The 27,848-nt window shown below is 53.1% G+C and overlaps 1 protein-coding gene across 1 annotated transcript; it reads left to right on the top strand.

The window, feature by feature from the left end:
- Positions 1-27,848, top strand: LOC309678822 (heparan sulfate glucosamine 3-O-sulfotransferase 3B1-like; the record flags this gene model as incomplete). Its single annotated transcript, XM_082491990.1, has 2 exons — positions 1-389; positions 26,936-27,848. The coding sequence occupies 2 exons, from the start codon at positions 1-3 to the stop codon at positions 27,552-27,554; spliced, it is 1,008 nt and encodes a 335-aa protein (XP_082348116.1). The 3' UTR covers positions 27,555-27,848.

Raw genomic sequence — 27,848 nt, 5'->3', positions numbered from 1 at the left:
ATGGGGCAGCGCTTGAACCGCTGCCTCGATGTCCCCGTGGCGCTGCCGCCGGTGAGGCGGAGGCTCCTGCTGCTCTTCATCATGCTCTTCCTCTGGCTCTACATGTTTTACTCCTGCGCCGGTTCCTGCGCCGCCCGCGGAGCCCCGGCCCCACCGCTGCCGGGGGGGGGAGAGGAGGAGGAGGGGGGCAGCCCCGCCGCCAGCCCCATCTCCAGCTTCTTCAACGGCTCCGGCACCAAGCGGCTGCCGCAGGCCATCATCATCGGCGTGAAGAAAGGGGGGACGCGGGCGCTGCTGGAGTTCCTGCGGGTGCACCCCGACGTGCGCGCCGTCGGGGCCGAGCCCCATTTCTTCGACCGCAACTACGAGCGGGGACTCGCCTGGTACAGGTACGGGACGGGCGGAGGACGGGGAACCGCCGCCTCTCCCACCGCACTGGGGGGGGGGGGGGGGGGGGGGGGGGATGTGAGGAGGAGGAGGAGGAGGGGGGGGTGAGGAGGAGAAGGAGGGTGGGGATCCCCCCGGTGCCCCTCGGACCCCTCCGGTGTGTGTGTCCGTCGTCGTCCCCCCCCCCCCAGTCCTGCCCGGGCCGCCGCGGTGGAGCCGCCGCTCGCCGTGCCGGTGCGCGGGGAGCGCCCGCTCCGGAGCGAAATGGGAATGTTCCGCTAAATACATCCACTCCACCACCACCCCCTAAAAAAGAACAAAAAAAAAAAAACAAAAAAAAAAACACCAACCGAAAAAAAAACACTAAAAAAAAAGTTTTTTCTTTTTTTTTTTTTTAGTTTTTTTCCTAAAAAAACCCCACCCCGACCCTGCGCGCAACTCGCTTTCCCCGACTCGGTGCAAGCGGCGGGTGGGCGTTCGCAGGCTTTACGCTAACCAAACCGTATTTAATCTTTCAATATAGGTTAAATATTAATTTAAAAAAAAAAAAAAGAAAAACACATTTAACACTGGTTGCTCCGCCGGGGCTTTTGCTGGAGCGTCTTTTTCCTACTGGGGGTGTGTGTGGGGGGGGGGGTGTTGGATGGCCGAGACCGCCGTCGGGTCGGGGCGCGGGGCTGCGCCGGGCAGTTCTCCCAGCAAAGGGGGGGGGGTGATGGTGGTATTATTTTTTTTTTGGGGGGGGGGGGGGGCGGTTTTGGGGAGCACAGCGGCAGCCCGGGGCTGGCAGGCGGCAGCTCTGCCTCGGAGAGAAAATTTCCTCCATCTCTTCGTACGCTCTTATTCTCCGTTAACTTTCTCCCGCCGCTGTAATCAGCTTTAGGGGCGATTCGGGGCTGCGGGAAGGAAGGGGGGGGGGGAGGGCACAAGGCGGTTTTGGGGACGGGATGGAACTTTTTGGTTGGGGGGGGGGTATGAAAAAAAAAAAGCTAAATTGAGGGGATCGCATCCCGCGAGGGGGGGGATGTGGAAGTTGTTTTGCAGCCCCACATGGCGGTGTCCGGGCTGGTGTGGAGGAACCCTCCGGTGGGACGCGACCCCATTTCGATGTCTTTTTCACCTTTTTTTTTGATGGAAGTGCCTTTATCAAGAGTATTTTTTGCGTGCGTCTTTCTGCTGGGTGTTTACAGGCAGACCGAAAGAGCAGAGATGGAAACTCTGAAGCTGGATGGGAGCTGTGAAGTTCTCAATTTTAACCTCTTTGTAGTCTTGAAACTCCCACCCTGCGAGTCCGATTTGGTTTATGGCTTTTTTTTTTTTTTTTTTTTTTTTCTTTTTTAATGTTGCCATCCCTCAACAGTTAGTGAAATGAGCGCAGGATAAGATCTGGCGAGGAGGAAGTCGTTTATGAAAGCACTTTCGTTTTATGAAACTGTGAAATTTTGGTAGAAGGATGCAGAGGGGTGTCCCGTAGCGACTGAGATGAAATCTTCTTAAATTCAGTTGGTTTAAAAAAAAAAAAAAATAAATAATAATCTCGCGTTTTGAAAGGAGAACTTGCATATAACAGAGAGCAGAAGACCTGTCAGGGTTTATTAGCAAAATGGTGTTGTACGTGTTGAACTCTGTTTTTAATTAGGCACCTAAATTAGACCATAAAATGGTTGATTAATCTTTTACAAGTGAGAGGTGGAAGGGGAGAAGGAGAGAATAATGCTTATGATTACATTAATCTGTTATCCCAGATGCAGTGGGCGAAAGTCAATATTTAAAGGAGACACATTATTTTTAAATTTGGAGAAGGCGGCGTCAAAGTCGTGTGTAACTTCTTAAAGTTTCACCTTATCAGCTGCTTAATTTTAAGCAGCGCGGGCCCTATCCCTGCAGACACGCTGCTACGTTATTCAAGAGTGTCTGTGCAAAAGGGCTGTTTTAAGTAAAATAGGACAAATCTTCGGCTCTGAGCGGTGATGCTCCCGAGCAGTGAGCGTCGGTGATGCTGAAGGTCTTAGAATCACTCGGGTGCAATTCACCCCGAGGATCGGAGTGTGTTTGTCTGTCTGTGGGACCGGGACCTGGATCGACTCTGGGGGGTGGAGAGACTAAATAATTCAAAATATATAGAGGGAGGATGTATGTGCTCAAAGCAGCAGAGGAGTTGTTTGGTAATTGTGCATTATTTCTGACTGCAGTTTGAATTAGATGCAGAAGTTTGTTCCTATAAACTTCAACGTTCGGAATCAGATACGATATAGCTCAAAACTCCCACGGAGTTCAGCGAGTCTTGGCTTCTCAGCGCTCCTCGGGAGCGTGCTCATTTCTCCAAGCCCTAATGAGGCTTTTATTTATTATCTTAATGTCAATAGGGAGATGGGTTTGTGTTTTCTTGTTAATGGCCCAATAAAACCAGATTAAAAATGCTATAAAACCTGCGCGGTGCCCGCCGTCGCGCGGGGAGCTGGGCGAGCCTCCTCTCTGGTTTTCGGATGCTTTTGCATAAATTGACTGAACTTTGGAACCGGGGGAGTCGCTTGTGTCCTCGGCTCCCGCTCCCTGCAGATTAAACCCAATCGCGTGGCTTTGAAAAGGTAAAGATGCGATTTTTTATTTATTTATTTATTTTTTTTTTTTTTTGACCCACGTCTTGTTGAAAGTGTATTTTATTCGGGTGGCTTCTGGCTAAATGTGGTCATATCTGTTAGGAGTTTGCGTTAAACTTGTTCCTGCCGTATAATGAAGTGTTTCAGTGTAACGTTTCTTCAGATTTCCGACAGGCAGAACGTATCACAAATTTGCTTATTTAGCTTGATGAAGGCTTATATTGGGGGGTATTGCTGATTAATCGTATTTATGTCAACTACTGTTCTCTGTCTAAAGTTTTCATTTCTAGAAAATAACTTTTGAAGGAGGGAATACAGACTTTTTTTTCTTGCTCTGTTTTCCGTCAAGTGAAATGAAATAATTAAATTTTTATTATTTTTTCACACACCCCCCCCCGCTCTTTGTGCGGAAGGGAAAACGGCATCAAGTGGTGCTGACCACCATTCCTAAAAAGCAGAAGGGGTGGGGGAAAAAAAATTGATTTTTTTTTCCGATAGTGAGATAGCTAGAAATCTAATGGAAAGAACTTCTGTACGCACGTTGCGGGGTTTTCTCCCCCCGGTAATGAATACAGCATGGGAACTGCTTCAAGTGCCAATATGTACCATGACAGAGGAGAAGCGGGATCCAGCCGCTACTGCAAACTGGCTTTAAGTAGCGCCTGGATTATTATTATTATTATTAATTTTGGGGGGGCTAATAAAGAAGTTTCCTCTTCACAGCAGTAAGGAGCTCAGCTCCGCAGCCTGTGTGCGCGTGTGTCGGGCTGCCCGGCCCAACAGCCGGCGGAGTTTTTATTTTCTTATGGGTTTTCTGTATGCGTTGCGGGGGGTGGGGGGGAAAGAGTGTTCCTTGCAAGCCTAGAAAATCAGTTGTTGAGATTTATTTCTTTTAATCTCATTTCTTATTTCATGCAACACTGATGCATTTTTAAATATACTAGCGACTCGAAAGCCTTTTGTCCTATAATTAATAGAAGTCAAGAAAAACAGATCACGTCAGTAGTGTTATGTGGGTTTGGGGGTTGTTTTCTTCTCTCTCTCTTTTTTATTTATTTATTTTTTTTTTTTAATCTATCATTTTAGGCCCAGTGGGCTGTAGTACCCAGTCCCTCCTGCTGTGGGCTGTGTGTTCCCAGCCCCACTCGACATCACTGATTTATATTTCGAGTCTGCAGCCCTCTGCTAGGAAACCCCATGCCGTGACCATGGCTATGCCGGCTGTGGTCTCAGTAGCCATGCTAGCCCCAACTCCTCTGCCTCGACCAGCACAGAGGGGAGACCTCTCTTTCTGTTTCTTTTCCCTTTTATTTTCTTTTTTTTTTTTAAAAAAAAAAAAACTCTTAAACCACTGGGGCTTCATCTTCCCGCTATTTTCAAGCTGCCTTAATTCATTCTCCATGCTGAGGCCGGGGTTGGTCTGGGTGGGCAGGATCAGGGCTCCTGGTTGGGTGGTGGGCAGGATCAGGCCCCCTGGTCTGGTGGTGGGCAACAAACAGCTTCGAACGTCCATTTCTTAGACTCCCCCATCACCTAAATAAGCATCGGGGAACTCAATGTGCGAAGTACTGCTTCGCAACAATTCTTGAATTGGGGGGAATTTCCCCCCCCCCCCTTTTTTTTTTTTTTTTTTTGTAATTTATATGTTTTTTCCCCAGGAGCCTCTTTTTTGCCCCAAGGAGTGTGGGGGGGGTGGAAGCAGCGCGGTGCTGATGCTCGTGAGGGGCCAAGGCTGGGAGCAGGGGATGGAAAAGGCAATAACGGTTAAAAGTTCGGGGGCAAAAGCCCCGCTGAACCCCGGGGGGACCTTCAACGAGGTTTGCCCCTGAGTTCGGCCGTTCCCTCTAAATCCCGACTTTACAGTGGGAATGAGGGTTTAGTACCTGCCCCTTCCCGGGCTCCCGAGCCGGGCGTGCATCCGGCAGCGCGGACGCAACCGGGTGCTTGCAAAACCCGCCGTGTTGTTTCCGCCGGGTGTCGCAAGGTTCGTTGGCCTCGGGGAAGTTTGGGAACGGTCTTGATTCTCCCAACTGGCCTTTGGGTGCAAATGACCGTATCCGAGCAAGGACCGGTTCCTCCAGTGCCTTCCCGCGGGGCTGCGCTGGGTTGGACCGAGCGTACCCTAAAGGAGAGTTGCGTTCTCCAGGATGGCTTTGCCAGGCAGCTTTCCTGTTGGGATTTTGTGTTCTTGATGGTAAAAAAATAAAATAAAAATCAACTGTTGACCTGGCGTTGTGTTGCGCTTAAGCGATTGGGGACTTTTAATGATCCCCGGGACACGTGCGCAGGGTTCAGGGCCCCCTTGGCCGTTACAGCAGCTCCCCATGGCGTTGCCGGAGCCGCTGTGCACAATTGGGTAGAAAACGGCCCCAAAAAAGAAGGGCTGGGCTGCTATAATCAGTCAGCAAGGCCCTCGTGTTTGCATGGGATCATTCCTTTAGATCTGAGGAGGGTTGAGTTGTTCAAACAGATGGCAAAGATTATTCGTGTTGCTGGGGTTTCAGTGCGCCGCTCCGTTTCAAGCGTGTTGCCCGATATGACGCACGTGACAAGTTCTTCCCAGCACGACGCTGGTGGAGGAAGAGGGGGGGGGGGGGAGGAGGACGGGGACGACATTGTCTGCCACGATCGGGTTTCATGGCCTCACCTGTTGAGCTGCTGAACTTTTCCAAGTTGACCATGCATTGGGGGTGACTTATGGGGATGGTGGATCTGCCCGGCTAATCGCGTTAGCGCAGCGCCGCGCGGCGCGCTGGGGAGCGTCCCGCTCCCTCTTGGCATGAAAATGATGGGAATGAAAACCCACGGGCTCCTCTCTGGGTTTGGGATTATTTTTTTTTTTTTTTTTCAAGTGGGCCATGGCAGATGTCTGTAACACACACCGAGCTTTGGATACCTCAAGGCGCTTCCAGCAAAGGCTTTGTTTTTAAAAGCATCCAGCAAGCCCTGGACGCGGTGGCTATGAAAACTGTACCCAAACCGCCGTTCTTTTGAGCTGTATTCCCAACCTGGCCTGATCCTGGTCTTGTGTCACCATCAGACCTCACTCGCTCAACTGCTCTGTCCGCTGGAGCCTGGATTTGGTGCTATTAATCCATCCCGAGTAGGAAGAAGTCTTAATTTAGTGATCGTTCAGCCTGAGTCTTCATGTCTTCTGCTGGTGTGGCCATGGGTGGTCAGTGGGTTCAGGGGGTAACGGATGGGCTGTGGCCGTGTGGGACGGTTAACATATGGGCTCAAAGAATAACAAATAGCGGGGCACGTCGTTTCAGCGGTGTAATTAGGGGGTCAAGGGCTGTCGGCCGCTACCTGTTGTCACCACGTGGTATGCGAGGAAGGGCTGGAGCGGCGGCTGCCGCTTGGGTTTGTGAAATGACTAAGTGCCGTGCTGGGTCCTGACTTGCTGCTGCTGACTGTACCGGGGCTTGCCCACGCCGTTGCAATTTCAGGTCTTTCAGTAGCTCACTTTGTTTCTTAATTAGCTCGCGAGAAATGCCATGTGATTTTTTTTTTTTTTTTTTTTATTATTATTTTTTAAAGGAGCTCAGCCCAGTGGCTGTCATCCATCAGTGGCAGCTGGAAGGCAACTGAGTAAATGGACCTTATTTTGACTTTCTTAATGGAAACGCGGGCTCCCACGATGAAACGTACCGATTGTCAGCAGGCTCAGAGGAAAGGGGGGCTTAACTCAGGGCGGGGGGTTACTGGTGGCATGGCGTTGCCATTAGGGATTTGCTTTGGGACTGGAGGTGGTTGCAAGTTGCTCACAGACAAGTCTGGAAGGGCATCGCATCTTCCCGTGGGTCAGACAAGGAGAGGAAGCCAAGGTCAGGAGCTCGGTCCTTCCGTCTTGAGCATCTTTCTGCCTGGGGGTGGTGGGGACTGCTCACACGGGATGTGCAGTAGACCTTAGTTCACTCATAAACCTTATGGGAAGGAGATGACCTCTTCTGGTGCCACGTTGGCTTCAAGCGTTCCCCATGGGGGTCTTCCTCTTTGGTATAGCTCTGAAGAGGGAGGAGGAAAGTGGACTCAGTGGTGGTGATTTTGCATGTGGCGTCCTCGTACTGGGAGGCGGCGAGGGGCGCGTGGGAAGCGGTGAGCTGGTTTGCTTGGCTGTGGACCTGCAAGACCTCCCATCCCAGCTCTGCGGGCACGTGTGTTCCTCTCTCAGGAGTCATTCAGAAGGGAACATGGGTGCTTGGGGGTTTAGGTGATGCTGGTGGGAAGGTTAGAGGAGAATCAGTGGGGAAATGCTGCTGGCAGAAGACCTCGCACTGATTTCTGCCAAATGAATAATTCCATTTTTTTAAATTTTGAAAATACGTGAGCGTGGCAGGGCACTACCACGTGGTGGGTAGCGGGAAAAGAGAGCGCTTTATCCAGAGGAAAATAATGCCATGTTCTGCTAAATGCTTTACACCTGTGTTAACCTCCTCAGAATCGCCCTGGGAAGTAACCTGCTTCAAAATCAGTGTGGTTTTCTCCTCTCCCTACAGAAAAGGGATGGAGAAAGAGCGCCTCCGCTGACTTAGCGCTGGCGTCAAGGGAGTCGTGACACTTCATGGCCGTGGAGCATCTGACCCAGCATTTAATTTGCAGCCAGTTTTGGATGCGGGGCTACGCGTGGCCAACCCTTCTCGTGACATGGCTTTGTCCGGCAGCATCCAGGGAGCTCGGCTGTGCTCAGCCTCACTGGGGGGACATGTCCTCCCTGGTACGGACAGCCCCTTGCCTTCGTGTGCTGCTAAAATTCCTAAAGCCAGAGCCGTCACCTGGCCAGTGCCCTCGGCTGGTACGGCCGGGGACTTCTGCAAATCCACCAAAGTGACTGGTTTGTACTAAAAACGAGCAGTTGTAACCTCTGCCGTGAATCGGCACGGCATCTCCCATCCGGTGCGCCTTCCTGGCAGCGCTTCCAGGAGAAAGCGAGAATTGTGCACGGGCTTGTATTTTTTATATCCCAACGCATGTATTGTAGGTGGACGTATATATTTTATACGTCCCTTGCTGAACGTGAGCGTGGGGCCAAATCCTGCGTTGCCACAACCGCAGCCCAGCAGTACTGAGCATGGCTATAGTGAAAGCGCTGATTCTCTTTTTTTAATAATAATAAAAAAAAAAAATACACTTTTCACATGGGAAGTTGGCTCTGGTGAGGAGATGAGTCTTCAGCAGCGCGCTGGTGGCCAGGACTGGACCAGGTCCCCAAACTTCACTGTGTTTAATGTGGTCCGAAGCCCTGCCTGGGGGAGGACTCCAGGATCGGGCCCTCAGCGTGTGGCTGTGAGTGCGGAAAATGTTACCCCAGAAGCCAAAATCCATTACAATGATTAACTTCGATGGAACAGCTAGAAAAGCTTTATATTAAAGCCCCGAGTTTGCAGCGTGTCTCGAGTATCAAATGCGATCGTCTTAAAACTTGAAAGTCTCCGAAGTACGGGCGTGCGTCACGTGGAGGCGTAGGAAATCCTTAGAAAACCGCTGATTTGGCCAAAGAGTGATTAAACGTGGGAAAAGCGGAATGCGCTGGCGCTGCGCTGAGGTTCAATCGCGTCGGTATTTTTGATTTGGAGCGGGGTCGGTGGGGCTGCGGCGAGCGGCTGAGCCCGGGCGATGCTGCGAGGCGGTGCAGAGACCTTCCCGTCACTAGGGGGAGGACGAAACCCCCGCGTTTTATTAATAAAGCCCTTTGCTGCTTTATTGAGCTCTTAAATATTTCTTGAAAAAGGCCCGCAGCTTTGGCGTGCTGTCGGTTTGTTTTATTTAAAGGTTTCCGAGACTCGGGATGGAAGCAGGAGGTGTGTCCCAGCAGTGGTTGGGCACGGTCCTCAGCTGGTTTTTGCGCGGGACTGGGGACGCGGCAGCTAAGGGTGAAGTGCAGAGGGACCCCGTGGCTTTGCTGTGCGCTGTGTCTCTGTGTCAGGGCGAAGGCGATGCCCGGTGCCGAGATGCCGTACCTCTCTGCGCTGAACCCTCCCGCACCCGCCTCTGGTGCCACGTTTGGCCAATTGTGCCGGATTGGAGCTGGTCCCCGTGAGCGCCGGGGCTGTCCCTATCTTCTGCAGGTGGGTGGGTTGGGATGGAGGAAGCTCCCAAAGGTTTTGCCGGGGAGCTGCGGGGCAGTGGGATTCGTGGGTGTCCATAGACATCCCCGAGCATCTGCCATCTCTTCTCCATGGCTGGAAAGAAGCAAAGAGCCAGAGCGTTGCCCCTTCTCGAGGAATGGCTTAGCAAAGTCTGTCTCCTTCCCTCTTCCCAGCACTGAACTTGTTGCAACTTAACACAAAGCTGATAGCTTTTTTTTTTTTTTTAATATTTTTAATTTTATTTTATTTTTAATTTCTCTCTGGAGCTGGTCTGGTAGCTAAGGAACCTCGTGCTGTCCACACGGCGTTTTGACAAGCAGAGGGCACAGCTAATAGCGGGGTGTCGAGCGGCGAACGAAGCCTTGGGAGAAGATAGCAGCCTTGCTGGAGCAGAAGTGGAATAGCCGGTTAGGGTTTCAACCTGGGCTTGCTGCAAGCCGAGAGGGGCCGGGAGCTGCTGTCTGCTCCGAAGCCTCTTAATTACAGGCTGGCGCTGCCCGGACAGCCGGACGAGCCGCCTGCCCCGCGCGAGTGTCTCGGCACACACCGGCGCCTTGGCCAGCTGCCCTGGCCGCACCGCGGCTGCTGGCTCCCCCCAGAGACCATTTCAAGGTCACACTGCTAAATGCAGTGTAATAATTAATTAAGCTATATATAAACAGCAAGCTCAAGATGGTCCTAAAGCAGATTAAGAGCCAGGGAGTTTCCTCCCTCCCGCCTTCTTCCCCGCGGTCTTCTCCATCCTGGGTTCCTCTGCTGTTGAGCCTTGCGGTTGTTGCACCCGCAGCCGTCCCAGCAAGGCTTCCCAGTTGGGGTGACCAGCCGCATGGCTGGGTCCGGGCCCCAAAATATTAGGAACAGAGCAACACTGGCTCCAGGGGACTTCCCCGGCTCGCCCGGTTCCCCCATCAAACCCAGTCCTCTTCCTGCTGGTGCTGGTGGAGAGGACACGTGCAGCATCTCTGCCCGCCTGGGGTGGATTGCTTTGCCCGGTAGGTGCCTGGTGCTGGGAATAGCCAAGTACTGGGAATAGCTACTGGGGTTTGCCTCCAGCAGCAGCCGTTTCGAGACTCCTGTGTATGCTCGGTATAGCTGAGCTGCGTCGTTTTTGTTTTTTTTTTGGTTTGTTTTTTTTTTTTTTTTTTTTTTTACCCCCCTCTTGGTGTGGGGTTAACACCTCCACGGAAAGCGGGTTTGTGTGGGGTTTGCAGCAGGGAGGCAGAAGAAGAAGCTGGGCTGGGTTTCCTGGAAGAGCCGCAGCGACTTAAAAGTTTGTAAGGAGGCTTGAGACTGGAGCCAACCACACGCTTGCCATGTGACTTCTGTGGAGTTGAGATCTGTATAGTACCAAAAATGATGCTTTTTTTTTTTTTTTTTTTTTTTTTTTCTCCTCTTGCACCTGTCCAAAACTGGTCAAAACTCATCACTTGCTGCAAACCCCAACAGTAAAAAAAATTTAGGGATTAGGTTTAGTTTAAACTCTGGGTTACCTTTATTGTAGCTGCAGCAACAGCCCAGGAAAATTAAAAATCGTGTCCCTTAATCCAGCGGAGGTGATGGGCGCTCTCGGCTGTCGGGGTACGTGGAGAAGGGCAGAGCAGCTTTCAGTGCTTCCAGATCAGTGCGGGTTTTGCAGTCGGGGCACGTGCGTGCCACGGACCCACCAGCAAAGTCTGATCCTTGGCTTTGGGCTTTGCATAGCAAAATCCTTGGAAAACGGGACAGACCCCACGGGGGGCTCTGGGAGGAGTTGGGGGAGCGTGTCCGCGTTGCCCGTGCTTGCTCCTCTGCTGCTTTCCAGGCCATCTCCTCGTGCTTGTCCAGTTGACTGAGGGCCACCACCGGGGATGGGGGGTGGTGGGAAGAGGTGCCCGGGCTTGATGGTCTTTGTGCGAGAGGTTGCGTTTTGGGGAATTTTGGATTGCCCACCTCCAGCTCCCTGCCTTTCCGAGGCAGAGCTTGTCCGAGTTCCCAAGTGCCAGGCTGTATCCAGGCCCGGGAGATGGAGGCAGGGAGAAAAGGCTTTGTGAGGGCTCACAATGGAGTCCCCGATGGGTTCAGTCCTGACCAGAGGGGGCCGGGCTGTCTCTTTGGGAACCCAAGGGTGTAGAGATCAAAGGTGTGGGTGAGTCAATTACAATTCACATTTGGTTCATCCATATGTTTGGGTATTTGAAAGGCTTCAATAGTAACCCATTTTATATCTCTTATGCCCATTGATTTGTTAATCTGACACTTGGTTTCATCTGAATGACAATAGCCCTCATTCAGACTCCTCAGTGTTCAGGGAAAAGTCATTTCGCTTGGGTTGTGCTCCAAGGCCGCAGCAGAACGGCCCACTGTGCTCTTTATGTAGAAGGGTTTGAAGGACTACGGGATAATTCAGCCCCGTCGCCCGCTCTGAAGGGAAATGGCCTCTCGACGGAGATGGGGTGGGACGCTGAAGGTCGGTGCTGGGTTTTGGCACGTGTGGTTTTGCTCCTTGAGGTCCTTTCCGGTTGCCACCGTAGCGGTGGCCGTGCCACGGCAGCCTGCGGGCTGTGAAGAGGTGGGGCAGGGTTACGAGGAAAGACAACGCAAGGAGCCAGAAGTGGAGAGCCCTCTTAAACGCGGCCTGAGCCACCGTGCTGGACTAGGTCAAATCATCGGTATGGCGATGTGAGGTCTCTAATTAGGTGAATACCTTTTTAATTAGAAGCATTGCTTTGCATCTGTTGTACTTGCAGCAGAGCATCTCCACCAGCTGAGCCTGCTCTTTAAAGAGCTCTCGACTATATTTCGTTGACTGTTTATGACCACGTCATGATCCCACGTAATGACTGGGGCAGGAGGGGAGTCTGCAGACAGACCTGCTCCTTCATGTTTCCTTAATTGGTGCCTGTCTCCCTCCTTCGCTGGGAGTTTCACTCCTTCCCAAGGCTGTTGTGGTTCCTTCTGTTCTACCCCAATTCCTTCAGCGTCCGTGGGGACCCACCTTGGGACATGGTGGCACCGTGAACCCATAGCTCCATTGCCTCAATGGCACGCTACTTTTTTGTCCTGGAACTTAATATTATTTTCTATCTTTGATGTTTTAGAGGGGGGGCGGTGGGGTTAAAAGGTTGGGGGGAGGCTGGGGAGGGTAATACTGGCCCAATTGGAGATGTTGGAGGGGGGGCGGGGGGGGGGAAGAATCCCATTCTGGACAAATGTGTCTCGCTGTCTGCCCTGGTCTGTTTACCATGGAGCGATCTTCGTTTCCAGGGCTACTCCTTTATGACTGTAAATCACAAATCCATTAACAAATGAGTTGAGGTGACAATCCCATTTGTGTAAGAATGCATTTAAGGATCAGTACTGAGAGGATCACCTGTGTATTAATTTGCCGGGCCTTTTGTTCCAGCGGGTGGCAAATATAGCTCATCCCAAGGGGGGGTCAGGCTGTCTGGGCCAGTGTCCAGATTGCCACGAGTTCGGGTCATGGACGGCACCACCACTCCCGTGCTGGGAAGGAGGCAGGAGACCTTTGGAAATGAATTGGGCGGCTCAGCTTGGAATAAAGTCCTAAACCAATTTTGAATTCTTGACCCACTGGGTGGGATGCTCGGGGTGACGAGCAGCCAGCGGGTGAGGACGGGACGCGCCTGCTCGATTGGCCATCTTCCCATGGAGCTGGTCCTCCTCTGAGTTTGTTCTTCACCGCCATTACTGGCCGCGGGGATGGTGACCTCTGACGGTAAGAGGGGGCATCCCCTTGTTTTTAAGGCAGTGGAGGAGGAACCTCAGTGCCGCCCGGTTACGTGGCTGGTTTGGGTGTTGCCGAAGAGGCAGGGGGAGTCATGCGGCTGGGGTTTGGCAGCAGCTCGCCGGCATCGCTTGCCCTGTGTTAGCAACATGCATGCATTATCAAAAAGGGCAGGGGGGAAAAAATAATATGTAACTGTCTTTTTTCCGTAGTGAAAATGGAAAGCTGGCCACTTTCTGAGCTGTCGTTTCGAAGGCCTCTGCTGTCCAAGCGATGCTGGATGCCCATAGTGTCCCTTTGGGTGCATAAGGTGGATTCCTGGAGACCACGTGTGGCTTTTTTAAAGACTTGTAGATGTTTATCTGCCTCAAGGCTTGTTTTGAGCCTGCCCTGCCCCTGCCACTCCAAGAGCTCCCTTCCCACCTCCTGCGGTGGAGCTGGTGGGCTCCATCTCAGCTGTCACGTGGAAGATGCTCCGTGGGCTGTCAGTGCCCGGAGGAAAGCGCTGCTGGGTGAATAAAGTGGTTTCCCTGTTCTGCTGTCCCCACGGTGAGGAGGAGGAGCAGAGTTGTCATGCGACTGCTGTTGGCACGAGTCCCTTTTGGGGCTCTTAACCCATCAGAGTGGTTTAAGCCCCCCTTTGGCATGTCTTTGACAGATGAATGGCTGAGGATGCTCCCCTGCATCGCTCACGGATGGAGGGATGCAAGTTGGGTCGTCGTCTCGGGGCAGAAAGGGGCTCATCGAGAGGCTTTTTCCTCTGATGGTGGCTGTAAAGCCCCAGCGCGGGAGGGCTGAGCTTGGTCAGGAGAAACGTGTGTCAAGGTGGCAAGCAAAGCCCTCCCTGTGCCAAGGCTGGGCCGCTCGTGCGGGTGGTTAACAAAAGGCGGCATTCATTATCGGCGGGACTCGTTACCTGCCCATGCAGGCACCCAGATTAGGGCATCAATTTCTGCGTTGGGGGAAAACACAAAAGACCTTTCAGCAGAGCTGTGATTCATGGGCACGGCGATAAGCGAACTGGTCCTGCCCGTGTCTCACTGGGTAGGTTTTGTTTGGTGGGTGTTGGCTTGTGCCAATGTTTAGTTTGGGGTTGGCTCGTTGGTGGATTGGGTGTTGGGTTTTTTTTTTTTTTTTTGGTGGTTCTCCCCCCCCCCTCTTCTGGCAAAATCGGAGCAGGTGGGATGCAGTGGCTCGGCGGTGCCCCAGGGGAGAGGGACAACGTGGGACGGAGTGCTGAAGTTCACCTCCTTGTAGTCCTGTCCTGGGTGGAAACTTGTTAGGCGCTTCTGAACCCTCAGCTTTGGTGGACCGGGGTTGACCACCCACCTCCTGCTGCTTTCAGTGGTTAGAGAGAGGCTGCTGCAGCAGTCGCTGCTGCGTGCACATTTAACAAGAAAGTTGATTTCTAAGTATGTGCCATAAAAATCCATGTCCATATAAACCCTACCGACGGCCGTCCTAAAACAGACTCAGGCAGGGGTTGCTTCTCTTGAATCAAGCTCTTTTCTGGGGAAACTTCTGCCTAATTGCAGCACGGCTACGGAAACACTGCCGCAGTACTGCTGCCATACGTACTACTAAGGGGGTGCATGAAGTGACCATGTTCCCTGCATTAGATGTTCAAGACGTGCCCTTTGGGTCCAAAACGTGATGTTCTGTGCTTGCTGGGCTTCCCACCACCAGCAGACAGCATAGCGGGGCCCTGGAGAAGGGCCTTGAAGAGCAGGTACTGTAGGGATGAGGCTGATGGGATAACCTCCCATGTGCTCCCTGGATTAGGAATACCTCCTGGTGCCTTAGCCAGGGGCAGGAGCCTTGGGGTGCTCCAGTGTGACAGATCATGGATATCGGGGTGTCCCATGCTGGGTCCAGCCCCGTGCTGCATCCCTTTTGGGGGAGACAGGAGGATGCTCTGCTCCATTGGCAGTGACGGGCAGCTCGGCTCTTGGATGAGTTGTGATGCTACTTGGTTTGGGCATCTAATTCTTGAAATGTCTGGCGCTTCTGGGACACCAGCGGAAAGCCGGCAAGCTGTACGCAGTCTGCAGTGGTGGCTCTGCGCACCTCAACGCCCACTTCTGCCTCCCCGACATCCCAGATCCCCACATCTGTGGGGTTTAACCCGATGGAGATTTCTCTTTTTGCCGCAAGGAAGCGTTTTCCCAAGACCTCCGAGGAGGAGGGATGTCTAAAAGACCAGTGAGTAGCAGTGCCTGTGGGCTTTTAACATCTTTGAGAGGATTAGTGCCATTCCTACAAATTAAGAGAGCAAATTGGTGGCTGTGGGAGCAGTTTGGGGCTACAGACTCTGTGCTGGGCTGGCGGGTGCGTTGCTGATGGCTGAACGCCACCGTCGCTGGCGGATGCTCCTGTGCTGATGGTTGTGGCTGAGCCGTGGTGGAAGGGAAAGGTCTGAGAGGGAAAAGCCTCGGGGAGAGGCTGCGGTGCGAGCAGGGGACACCGGTGCCGCTTGGACATGGCCGAGCTGTTGCTGCATGGCAAAAGAGGTGACGGCCAGTGGTGGGCTTTGTGGCAGGAGTTATGGGAACAGCCCGGTTGTTCTCCTGCTGGAGTTGAAGCCAAACCCCTGAGATGGGGTCTCTGGGGTTGGCTGAAGCCAAGTGACGGCTGTGTTGGTGCCGCATCCTCTGCCCCAGGGGACACTTTTATCACCTGCGTGTGCTGCGGCTGTATTTTGGATGTCCCACCAGCTATGGTTTCTTTATCTGCTTTTAAGACTCTTCCAAACCAGGCTTCCTTTTCTTAAGCCTACTCTGAGCTAGCAAAAGCCTTGCAAGAGCCATGTTTTGGGGTTTGCCTTTTTGATTTCTTTCCACAGTTCAGCTGATAACTCCAGACCTTGACTCTCTTGCTTTGCCTTTTTTTGGGGGAGGGGGGGATGGGGACGTTACTTCTGTGCTTGCAGCTGCTAAGCCAGTCCGAGCTCAGCGCATACTCGTTCCAGCTTCCCACGAAGGGCAGGATCGGTTCTACCCAAGAAAAGCTGAGTTCAAGAAGTAACGTCTCTGGTACAGGGGTGTGTTAGACCGGCAGTCTCTGCAAGAGGCTCCAAGAGCAGAGCTTTGGCTGGCCATCAATCCATAAGTGGATCTACCAAATCTTTGCATAGCAGGAGCTTAGTACGTGTAACGTTAACTCAAGGCTATAAATTTTTGAGGGAAGAGAAACGGCTGGTCCTTCTGGTTGCGACAGAGTAAGAGGCGGAGGCAGTCCGGAGAATTTATTTTTCCCCGGGAGTGAGGTGTGAGCGCTGAAATCTCCTCAGATGCCTAAAATTTTTCCTCTTTCCTCCCTTTCAGGCTCTTGTCTGTTTAATTTATAGAGAAAAAAAAATGTTTCCACCGCTTTGCAATAAACTCTCGGACACGGCGAAAGTAACGTGAGCTTGTTCCAGACCTGCACCAGGGCAACTCTGGAGTAGCTTCTGCCTTACACCCACACCAGGGCGAGCAGAGGAGGTGGTGAGGACTTATACTGGTGGTGGCCTTCAGGTGCCAGAAGGGAGGGAAGGAGATTACACTGGTGGCACTGGGGCACTCCTGCAGGGATAAATTCCCATTAAACACTCCAGCGGGGCGTGCTAAGAGGCGACAATGGCGCAGGAGTGAAATGCACAGCTTGGTAGAGACAGTTGGCCCTGCGATCTGCTGGAAAAAAGCCTTTAGTCCCAGTTTGCCAGTTAGCTCAGTCATGTTTCCTGCTGGGTTTAGTTGTGTTCCCCCCCCCTCCTTAAATCATGAGTTTCACAAACTGCCCCCTCGCTGTTCTTTTAAACAAAAACAGTCTTTTTTTTCCTTTTTTTTTTTTTTGGGGGGGGGGGGGGAAATGGAGACAGATTAGAGTAATCTCACATGACTTGACCAGTGGGCAGTGAAGTCCGGTGATGCTGGGCGATATTCTAAAGAACTCACCCATAAACAGCAATTAGCTTTTAATCGCGGCGCTGCTCCCGGCCCCCCGCGCCCGCAGGAACAGCAACGTGTGCTCTTTGTCGGTCCGAGCGGCACCGGGGGGGAGGTGGGGGGGACAGTGGCAATGAAAGAGAACTGGGGGGGGGGACCCGAGAGGAATAAGATGCTCATTTCAGCCCCACCCCCTTACTGCGCTCAAAAGCTCTTATTTTCAGAGCAAAGCACTATTGAAGCCGCGGGACAATGGAGACCAAATCCTTCTGGGGGAGGGGAGGTGCTGGCAATTGCATCTTTTGTTGCTTTTACTTCTTTACTTGCCTATGGCCTCCCCCATCCCACCCCTCCAAGCAATCCACATCGATGCTCGCTAGATGATAATGCAATCACTTTCTTGGGACCTTGCTAATAGGATTATAATTATTACTGGAGATGAACTGGAGTGAATAGAATATTTACCACTTCATCTTAAATTATTGTAAATCCCTCCAAAGCAGCCCTTTGATATGTAAAGTGCTGCCCCTCTCCCCCCAGTGAAGATAATTATTTAGTGGAAGTTCAGAGCTTTTCAGTACGATGGGGGACAGAAAGAGGCTTTGGTGTTTACATAAAGCGGAGAACCTATATGGTCAACTGGGGCAGTTGATGAACATCTTGCCTGGGTCCAGCAAAGGAGGAGAGAAAGTTCTTGCTGAGCGATTGTAACATCTCGGGCTGTTGTCAGGGGAAGAGGGAAGGAAATAATTGGAAACTTGGCTCTTCCTAGTCCGAAGAATGCCCCACATCGCTGCAGCCCATGTTCAGTCAGTGCACGAGTCCACCTGGTGACAGCGGCAGCGTTTTGGGTTTGTTCTTTAGGGCTGGAGGAATTTGAGGAATGACAAAGTAGGCTGGGAGACCTCAGCCTGGCAAAGAGATGTCTTGGGGGAGGATACGGTACTCTACAGAGTCGGAGGTGGGCTGGAATGTTGGGTCGGTGTCATGGTGTGAGGACTGGGGCTATGGCTCGAGGCCAGGAGCTGGTACGCAACAGGCAGGAGCGGGGACCCAGGGTGGACAGTGCACGTGGAGGGTCTGTGTGGGTCCAGGAGGAACCTGGATAAAGGGTTGGAAGAGAGGTCGATTGAGGGTTATTAGGTGGACAAACTGCACCAGGCCCAGGAAAGCCTCTGAGCTGAACTTGGGTGGAGGCTGGAAGAGGGTTGGGGGACGGCGGTGCTGCTTGCCCTGCTCCTGCTCTGCCCTTACTCCTTCTATAGCCAGGGCTGGAGATCCCTGGGCCACAGGGGCTTTGACCTGAAGGAGAGGGCTGAACCCTGCGGGCACATCCACGTGAGCATCTGCAAGCAGGATACATTTCTCTGAAGCTTTCGGGCTTGAGCCCTTCCTCCCAAAGGCTGCCAGCATGGAGCATCAGCTCTGGGGTGGGAAGGGGGGGTAGCTCCAGTCGGCCACCTCCGAGACCAGCTTTGTGCCTTTGCACCCATCTCCAAGGACGGGCATGTCCCAGGCGTGATGGCCGCATCGCCCATCGGTCTCAAAGGCCAAAGACTCTCTCAAAGAGTCTTTGTGGCTCTTTGGCCTCTTTGATGTGCTCCGCCATGAAAGCACAAACCCCGTCCCCGTGCAGACAAGACGCCCATCGAGTGTTTCTTCTGCTGTAAGTTATTCCTCCCCTATAGGCTGCGGCTATATGGTGCCCCATAGATGGCACTTGGTTACACAAGGCAGCCGCACCGCGAGGGATGACGTGACATGATCTTGGTTATGAGCCTGTGCTTCTAATTAAGCCACTTAAACCCGTGGGGTGGGGGAGGCGTTTGGGAGGGAGGTGGGTCGTGGCTGGCGGGGGGCTGGTTCTGCTCATCACACCCTCTGCTGTTCCCACAGACACAAACCCTCCAGGTTCTGTGCAGGGATCGGGCCCTGCGTTGTCCAGGTCGGGTGCCGAGATGCTGCTGCAAGCCCTCTGCTCGGCGCTGGCCGTGTCCCTCGCCTGCAGCGTGGGGAGGGTCAAACCTCTGCGGTGGCTCCCAGGGCTGATCTGAGTACAGTGACTTTGGGGAAGGTGGATAGAGTCTTTGTGGCTGCCCCATCCCTGGAGGTGTTCAAGGCCAGGTTGGACAGGGGTTGGAGCAACCTGGGCTGGGGGGAGGTGTCCCTGCCCAGGGCAGGGGGGTGGGACTGGGTGATCTTCAAGGTCCCTTCCAACCTAAACCATTCTATGATTCTTTATTTAAATAAAAAAACAAAAAAAAAAAAAAAAAACCACACACCCCCAAAAAAACCTCCAACCCCTCATGATTGCAGCAGCGTGTTGTCCCCTACTTGCTTTGATTTGCCGGGGCTGTTTGGTTCGACCCGGCTCTGCCTGCGTGGAGTGGGGACCAAAGGGCCATCTGCCGATGCCCCACATCTCCCCACTCCCCCCAGCCTTTGATGGGATTTTTTTTTTTTTTTTTATCCGCATCAAAGGAACTTAGATCAGACTCCGCGGCCGGGCCGGAGCCGGTTCCCGTGGGGTGTGTGGTGATGCCACCTGTGGCCACCGCCTCTTTGGCCCCATCGAAGCCCCGGAGCAGCTTCGTGTTGGGGAGCCTTTGCGTGCTGTTCCCCTCCTTTAATCCCCAAACTCCCCAACAGGTGAAGGGCACCTGGCAGATTTGGGGGCAGGGAGGAAGGAGAACGAGAAAAACATTACTTTCAGGTCCCCGTATTCCCCCCCCCTCCCTCCTCTGCTCCTTTACCCACCCCTTCCTCACCCCCGAAGTTCATTAATTCCCATCATCTGGTTTGTGTAAGCGTCGTGGCGAGTGTTTGCCGGAGCTGGATAGGGTTACACCCGTTTCAAAAAGGCCGAGGCTGGTTCCCAGCCGTTCCCTTTTATTGTTGTATAATTTGCCAACCCAAACAACGGGCTCCCGCTCCAGACAAAGGCGCACATGTTGCCCTCACCCTTGCTCGGAAAAAGCGGAGAGGCTGCGTGCTACCGTACAGGTCCTCCGTGCGACGGCAGCCCGAGCTGGGGGAAATTTTGGTAAGAAAAACGTGATGTGTCTAATAACAAACCAGCGAGCGCTCCCACCCCCAAAGAGGAATTTGCTATTGCCTCTTCTCGCTCTGTTTCTTCCTCCTCCTTCATCTTCCTCCTTCCCCCATCCGGAGCTGCTGCCACCAGAAAGCCAAGTCGAAGCCAAGTGGGTAATTTTGAAGCCCGTTGACCTTGACGCTGGTGCCAGGCCCCGTAATGTAAATAAAATGCTTTATTACTTTAAGAGGCTTTTCCCGGGCTTGTCAGGTTCTGGCTTTTAAGGCGTATTTCTGGGATTTGATGATTTTGTGGTCAGTGCTGTGGAGAGGGGTTGGGATGGGTCCAGTGTGGTGGTGGCTTTGGAAGCTGAGCTGGTGATGGTGGTGATGCTCTGGGTTTTTGGTTCCCGGAGCACTGCAGAGTCACCCGCAGGGGCAGGTGCCGGTGTGGGGCTACCAACGGGTGGTTTCAATCCACCCCTCTCATCACCGCTATACGTTTTTCCTGCTTTCTGACAGCAACGCGCCACCTCAGAGACTGGGAACGACTGGGTATCGCCTTGGCAGAGTGGGTGGGCTGGAAGGGAAAGCTGCCAGCGATGGAGATGCCACCCCCATCCTTTCCTGGGTGCCTACAGCTCTTTTTCAAGATACTAAATTTAGCTCACTTGGCCTAAATTTATTTATTGGGACGAGGGAGGAGAGGAAGAGGCGGAGAAGCGGTGGGATTTAGAAGGAGCATTGGCTGTGCAGGGCGGGAACGGCAGTAAAGCCCTTCTCAAAAGAGTGTTTGATTTAAGACAGTGGAATGAGGGGCTGTGGTTTGAAATAAGCCCTTTGGCTTTGGTGGGATCCTGACTGGAGCAGAGCTGAGTAGGACCGTGCTGGGGACAGGGGACCGCCCCTGGGGACGGGGACAGGAGAAGATGCAGCAGGCTGGAGAGCATCAGCCTGGGAGGGGACGAAGCTTCAACCTCATCTTCTGCGTTTGTTTCCTTTCAAGCTTTTCTGAGCTGGTACCAGCAGGCTTGTTTGCTTCCCAGCCTGCACGTTGGAGACGCAGCAAAAGTCATCACAAATTCATCACCTGCACCAAAGCGTACCGTGTTTTGGGTTGTGCTGCCTGGGCTTGTTGTCACCTTGAGTTTTCAAACCACCTCTCACAACTCCGGAGGCTAAAAATCTGTCACCTTCCGGGATGGGAGAAGAGCTTTTGTGTCCACCTTTTGCAGTTCTCTTCACCTTCTCCCTATAACCTTTCATTCTAATCTATGTGGTTTCTTAGACTGCGTTTTGGGAGGATTTGGGGGGCGCTTTCCCCAGAAACAGTCGGGTTGCCAAAATACGGTTTTCTGGGAAGAAATCACTTTTTGTCTTCTCAAAACCCTAGTCAGGAATTTGGGTAGAAACTGGCCAGAAATAGGTTGGATGCTCTGCGCATGCACCGCTGGGCGGCAAAGCAAACGGTTTGGGATTACAGGTCTGAACTCGGCGTGAATGTGGCCAATGTTGCTTTTTTTCCCCTTTCCTCTGTTTTCCTTGCATCTAGGGAACAGCTGTAGGGGGGGGAAAAGCCTGGAAATTCCGCACCAAAGGCGGTTCTCGCGGTATCGGCTGGCAGAGCTGCGGCAGGGACCGCTGCGAGCGCTCCCCACTCTGCGTCTCGTAGCTGCATCCAGATGCTACGGCGTTTTATCCTGACCGTAAAAATGCTTTTCTTGCTTTTACCATACCCCGTACCCGGCTGTCCCATCTCCTCTAGGAGAGTGTTGTCATCCTCGCGGAGGGAAACTGAGGCAGCTCAGAGGACTGAGCAAGGGGGGTGGTGTGGAGCCGGAGGGGTTTGGGAGCGGAGGGTGCTGTCACCGCACCACGGGGCACCCCAATTTTAGCCCTTAGCGGCGTGCTGGGGCAAAAGGAGCATCTCCAAAAGTGATGCTCAGTGGCTATGGGTACTGGGTATATCCGGCAAAAAAACCTTCCCCGGGATGGAAAACTCACCATCCGCTCGGATCCGGGACTGCTGTTGGGCAGCAGGAGCACCTGAGCGCGCCGGGTCTCCCTTGGGCAGCCTGACGGTGACCCCCGCGCGGGCAGACGGCCGGAGGCGGTTCGGTGGTGTCCGTATCCCCCCCCGGGGTGAGCCCTGCCACGGGGCTTCGGGCTGCGGCAGACCCCGGAGGGGTTTATCCCAGCGGGTGTTTGGGAATGGCAGGAGGTGCGTGGGGGGGGGACCGACAGACGTCCCTGGGGATAAAGCGGGTAAGGACGGCTGTGTTCTGCCCCGCGCGCCCTTCTGTCCTACCTGCGGTGAGGAACGCAGCAACAGGTTGTGGAGGTCCCCTGGAACCCCCCTCCACCCCCCCGGGTCCCTTGCTGTTCCTCCTTGAGAAGCGGCAGCAGATTAGCCCGGAGCCCCTCTGCGCAGACAAAAGCTGCCACAAAGGGCATTAGGGCTTCAGGATTGGATTACCGTGTGGCCACCTGTCATCCCCACTTTGTAAATTTATCTTGCTCCGGGACTGGTTTTCACATTGGAGAAGTTTACACTTCAAAATATTTATTTATTTATTTATTTTTATATATATAAAATTCCCCCCCCGCCCAGTGCCTCTCCAAGCAGCAGCCTGGTGGAGCGCGTTTCAGCATCCCTCCTTACTCCAGGCTTCGGAGCAGCGTGGGGCTGGGGATTAGGGCTGTTTGAATGAAGAGAGCCTTTATTACATTAGTCTTAAGTGGTTAATGGGTAAAGTAGGCCAATCCATCTTTAGACTAAGCCTATCGCTTCGCCTACGAAGGGTGCAGGCTCCACTGAGGAAATATTCATTAAAGGAAAAGCTTTTCCTCTGTCCCCCTTGACATGTTGATAGCTCAGGGTTAGGGGCTCCGCTCTTCCGCCCACGGGAAATTCGTAGCTGTGCTCCCGCAGCGACTCCCTCCCCTCGGTGGGACCACTCTACGCCGCCGGCGGCTCCGCCGGAGCCAGCGGGGCAGCGCTGAGCCCCACCGGTGCTCTGCTGGGTGGGCTCGGCGGGGAATACGGGATGCCAGGAGGCTGCTGGAGCTCCTCATCCTCGCTTGTGCTCTTCCGCACTCAGACAGCAGGTCCCTCGTCCGCTCCCGAGCAGGGATGTAGGGAGAGGGTTCGAATGATGGGTAGAGACGGCGCTTCAGTGCTGGGACTCTCTGCTGCGGGATGTTCTCAAGGCCAAAAGTATTCATGGGTTTGAAAGGATGAGACAGTTCGTAGTTGCTACGAAATGGGGTGATTTGGATGCAGATGCTGACTCCAGAGGTCTTTGAACTCCGGGTTGCCAGAGGGCAGGAGGATAACGAGACAGGAGGGACTGCTTGCCAAGCTTTTCATACTATCTTTATTTTCCACTACAGTATCCGCTACAGCCCTCAGTGGTGTCTCCATCCAGCCCTGTTCCGACTGGTGCGGCAGCTTTTGTCTGAGGGCTCAGCTGAGCTCCCCGTTTCCCACAGCCCCACTCCCTCTATCATCTGCCTTTCCTCTCCTGCACGGACGGCCGCGGTAGCTGCACCCGTGCCGCTCTTCTCTTGCGCCAAACAGCCCTGGGAGCAGCTGCCCAGGTCTCTAAGGTGCCTGTGAAGCCTCCGTGGAAATAGAGGACCCCACAATTGTCATGAGCTGCCCCAGGGCTGAACTGTGCACACACCATTGAGCTGAACATGGGTTTCTGCTGAACCCTGCTCCTGTCACCCAAGGGGGTTGTGTCCTGCCGGGGCACCACGGTTACAGCTCCCCTGACCATTACAGCTCCTCTTTCCCTTCCCTCTGCAGTCGCCGTTGTTCTGTGCAGGAACGGCTGTGTTCAGAGCTGGAGTCTGGTCCTGCTTCCACCAACACGTACGTCCAGTGTGTTGTGTTGGAGCTGCAGTGCTATTCGGGGGCCAAATTGCCCTTCTCCAGTTGTGGTTTGAATGGGAATAAATGCTTCTTGGTGACTTTTCCACCGATGTGAGTTCAGGCCAGCCACCTTACCAGTTCCTCCTGTCCCTGAGGCTCTGTTGTCTCTGGCTGCCAGCACGGAGGATGATGGGAGATTATGGAAACCACGGGAAAGCTCCTCGCAAGGGACAGGCATGCAATAAAACTTTGCTTTCCTGGATGTGATGCTGTCAGGGGTTCAAACCACATCCATGGGCCGCAGTATTTGGCTTCGCTCGCTGCTGACTGGCTTTCACGCAGCTGCTTTTCAAACAAGGCAGCGCCTGAGACGATCTCGAGGATCTTAGTGTTGGGCTATGGCCGGCACCTGTCTGGGTATGACGAAGGAAGAGAGCGCTGGAGCTAGGGCCTGAAGGCTGGTTTTGGTGGATACGGTTCTCGTTCTTAGGTTGAAGGCTCCGTTTCCATCTCTGTTCGTCTTAGCCTGTGCTGACCAAGCCAGACAGCAGTAGTAGTGTCGGTGGGCCTTGCCTTGCTTCTCTTGCCGTGATGGGTCTCCAGCAAGGTGTTCTGCAAATGCCAAGGGTTCAGGTCCTCTCCAAAAAATAACAGTTTTGGGGGATCTAGACCTGCGCAGAACTGAGTGCTCTCAGCTCTGTTGGATGTCCTCAGACACAAGTGTGGGTTCAGGAGCTGACTGGGTCGCAAAGGGACTGACACCGGCCCGGTAGATGGCTCTTAGATGAAGAGTTGCTCCTCGCTTTCTTCCGCTGACGCGGCTCACTCCTCTGTTTGTTGAAGCGCTCATTAGGAGCCTGTGTGTTTCCCAACCAGATCAGCTGACTCAGCACCTCCACCCCCAGCGATTTCCTCCTGTTTCACAGCCCGGCCCTACCCAATCCCTCTCTGGGGCGAGGAGGAAAAAATAAGCCTTGCGTCATTCCCGGGAGACTGATAAATACCGACTGTAGGAGTCCTGGAGGAGAAGGCGGTCTCGAGGTGCAGAGCCCTGGAGGGCGAGCGATCTGGTGGACCTGACCTGAAGCCAAAGGGCTTCAGTGTGGCGCGGCCGTCCTGAACACGTCTTGGGAAGCAGTCTCCTCTCCGGGCAAGTCCCAGGCCATGAAGGACTTCATAGGTTGAAACCAACCTCTTAAATCAATCTGGAAAGCAGTCAGTGGCCAGCGCAGGATGTAGAACTCCAGTTTAATGTGGCCGTAAAAGGAGACACCAATTAATGAGTAGACTGTCGAAATCCACATCAGCCCACAATAGATTTAAGACTTGCTCTCTGAGCGTTATTGACTGCCTCTGTTCCGAGACGGTGTTACAGGTTTGTGGAGGTGGCCAGAAAGGTGAAGGATGAGTCAGAGTTTTATTTTGGTTACTGTTTTTTTGGCACACGCTGGCTCCTGACTTCCAGAAGCTCTCGTGTCCCGGGTGTCTGGTAGACCAGCGTGATTTTTATCAACCTGTGAAACTCCACTTGCATGGCCTTGAAATCACAGTCCGAGGGGTTGCCATCACCCTTGGGCATGGGTGGAGGTTTCCACAAGCCATATCCCCTTCCTCCACAGTCCGGCTTGTCTATGGCCGCTTCTCCCAGTGACCGGTGTAGATCCGGTATGGTGACCATCTCCCACCACGGGTGCGTGGAGCAGGGGGTTTTTGGGCAGCTCACCTGCGGTATGGAGGTGTAGTCATCGGGTGCCCCTGGCCAGTAAACACATTGCACGGAGTTAATGCCAGAAGCTGAAGAAGTAAAATACCAGGTACAGGGTGAGCAAAACCGCAGCTGCATAAACAGCTACTGACCGACTTTCATGGGCACACGATGATTTTTGGTTCAATCAGACCTCTCATTCCTGGTTCCCCTATTATTTATCATCATCATGGCTGTTATCATCAGACCAGATGGGTCAATTTTTTTTCCCTTGGCTTCTGAATCGGGGCAGCCATTGGCTTTAGCACAAATTACCAGTGACTTTTTTAATTGCGAGAGCCCGTGGTGATCTTTGCTGTAGAAGCGTAAAAGCAGTAAGGGGGGACGTGGCCATCGGGGAACAAATAGCCTCTGTGTGCCGTGTCCTATGTCTGAGGCTTGCAGATCCCCCGCTGGCTGGTTATTTCTCTGTGCTGAGGGGATGCTTTGAAAACTTAATCAAGTTTTATAGCTTTAATTTTGTGGCTGACTCCCCTCTTGCCTTTTTTTTTTTTTTTTTTTTAACTGTCTCACAACCCAGAGCAAATGAGTCCCATTGGGTTATAGAAGGAAAGAATTGGCAAATGGTCTAAAATATTTAGGCTTGCTGAGCGAATGATAGGAAAAAATTACTCTTCGTGCTGCTTCCACCGTTTCTGTAAGCTGCCTAATTTTTCCCCACATGGTTAATTAGATAATACCCATGGAATAAGCTGGAATTGCTGAAGGCTGTAGGTTTCAAAGCTATTTTGTGAGGGTACGTCCTACCCACGAGCTGAGGTTGTGTCCTCCATGGTCGTACCCCGTCTCCTGCCCTGCTGTAGCCTTTGTGGCAGTGGAGGGGAGAGGTTGTCCTTGCTGGGTGCTGGACTGGGATGTGCTGAAGGTGCCACCAAGCAGCTCTTGATGCTCCTTCTAGCGCATATTAGGGAACTAATCTGCACAGTGGTAGGGAATGGTAAAGCAATGGGTGAAGCTGGGTGCAAGAGGACCCCTGCAGCTTGGTGAGCTCCCGCTGTTGATGAGCTGGGGACAAATTGCACCCTCTTGCCTGGATTGGGAATAGCGTTGCGTTTGGGATGCTAAGGGAAAGCAAGGTGGACGTGCTCCAGTGAGCCTCTGCTTTTCCGCTGCACCGTTCCTCTGGTTCCCATGGGGAAAACAAGCCCTGAGCTGGGGCTGAGGGCTCTGTGGTGTTGACCTGAGCCAGGAGAGCCACCTGGTGCAGCCCAGGACTCCTCCTGACCAGTCTGGAGCTGGTGTGGTGCATTCAGCCACACTCCAGGTGCAAAGTGTAGCCCAGCTAATCCACTCATGCATAACTGGGAGATTACTCAGATGGATTTCTAATACAGTGGCCTTTAATAATAATCCCCCTCTAATCCCTAAATCAATGGAAAATGGATTTATCCGTACAAACTAAATGGCCTGTGTAGGCATTTTAGGGAGAAGAATTCTTGTGTGTCTATGTGTGAACATATATATGTATATATATGCAAATGCATTGTTCCTGTTACCTGCCGTTCTGACCCACATCTGTGTGTTTTGCCGGCAGGGACCTCATGCCCAGGACCCTGGAGGGGCAGATCACCATGGAGAAGACCCCCAGCTACTTCGTCACCAAGGAGGCCCCCGCCCGCATCTCCTCCATGTCCAAGGGCACAAAGCTCATCGTGGTGGTGCGGGACCCCGTGACCAGAGCCATCTCGGACTACACCCAGACGCTCTCCAAGAAGCCCGATATCCCCACCTTTGAGAGCCTGACCTTCAAAAACAGGACTACGGGCCTGATCGACACCTCGTGGAGCGCCATCCAGATTGGCATCTACGCCAAGCACCTGGAGAACTGGCTCCTCTACTTCCCCATCGGGCAGATCCTCTTCGTCAGCGGGGAGAGGCTGATCAGCGACCCCGCGGGGGAGCTGGGCAGGGTCCAGGACTTTCTGGGCCTCAAGAGGATCATCACCGACAAACACTTCTACTTCAACAAAACCAAGGGGTTCCCGTGCCTGAAGAAGGCGGAAGGCAGCAGCAAACCCCACTGCCTGGGGAAGACGAAAGGCAGGACCCACCCCGACATAGACCAGGAGGTGGTGCAGAGACTGCGGGACTTCTACCGGCCCTTCAACATGAAGTTCTACCAGATGACGGGGCAGGACTTCGGCTGGGACTGAGGCTGGCTTGGGAAAGTCCCCTGTAATTACTTGCCCAGCACGGTTTGCGTATATAAAGAGATATATATGTATGTAAAATGTACAGAAATCTATTTTATAATAATTTATTTTTAATTCCTAAGCAATTAATTCACTAAGCTGCCTAACCGCACTGGCTAGAACGGTAGCCCGTAACCTGTTTAACATTCCACGGTGTTTAATTCTAATATGTTTCTCCTTTCCTTTCCCTTTTTTTTTTTTTTTTCCCCCCCCCCTCCTTCTATTTTCTCCTCTTATCGGTTTGGTTTGTAACAG

The sequence above is a fragment of the Vanellus vanellus genome, assembly GCF_965231255.1.
Source record: "Vanellus vanellus genome assembly, chromosome: 17".
In the NCBI taxonomy this organism is placed as follows: Eukaryota; Metazoa; Chordata; class Aves; order Charadriiformes; family Charadriidae; genus Vanellus; species Vanellus vanellus.
Note: the sequence above shows the minus strand (reverse complement) of the source record. Positions and strands in the feature narration are given on the sequence as shown.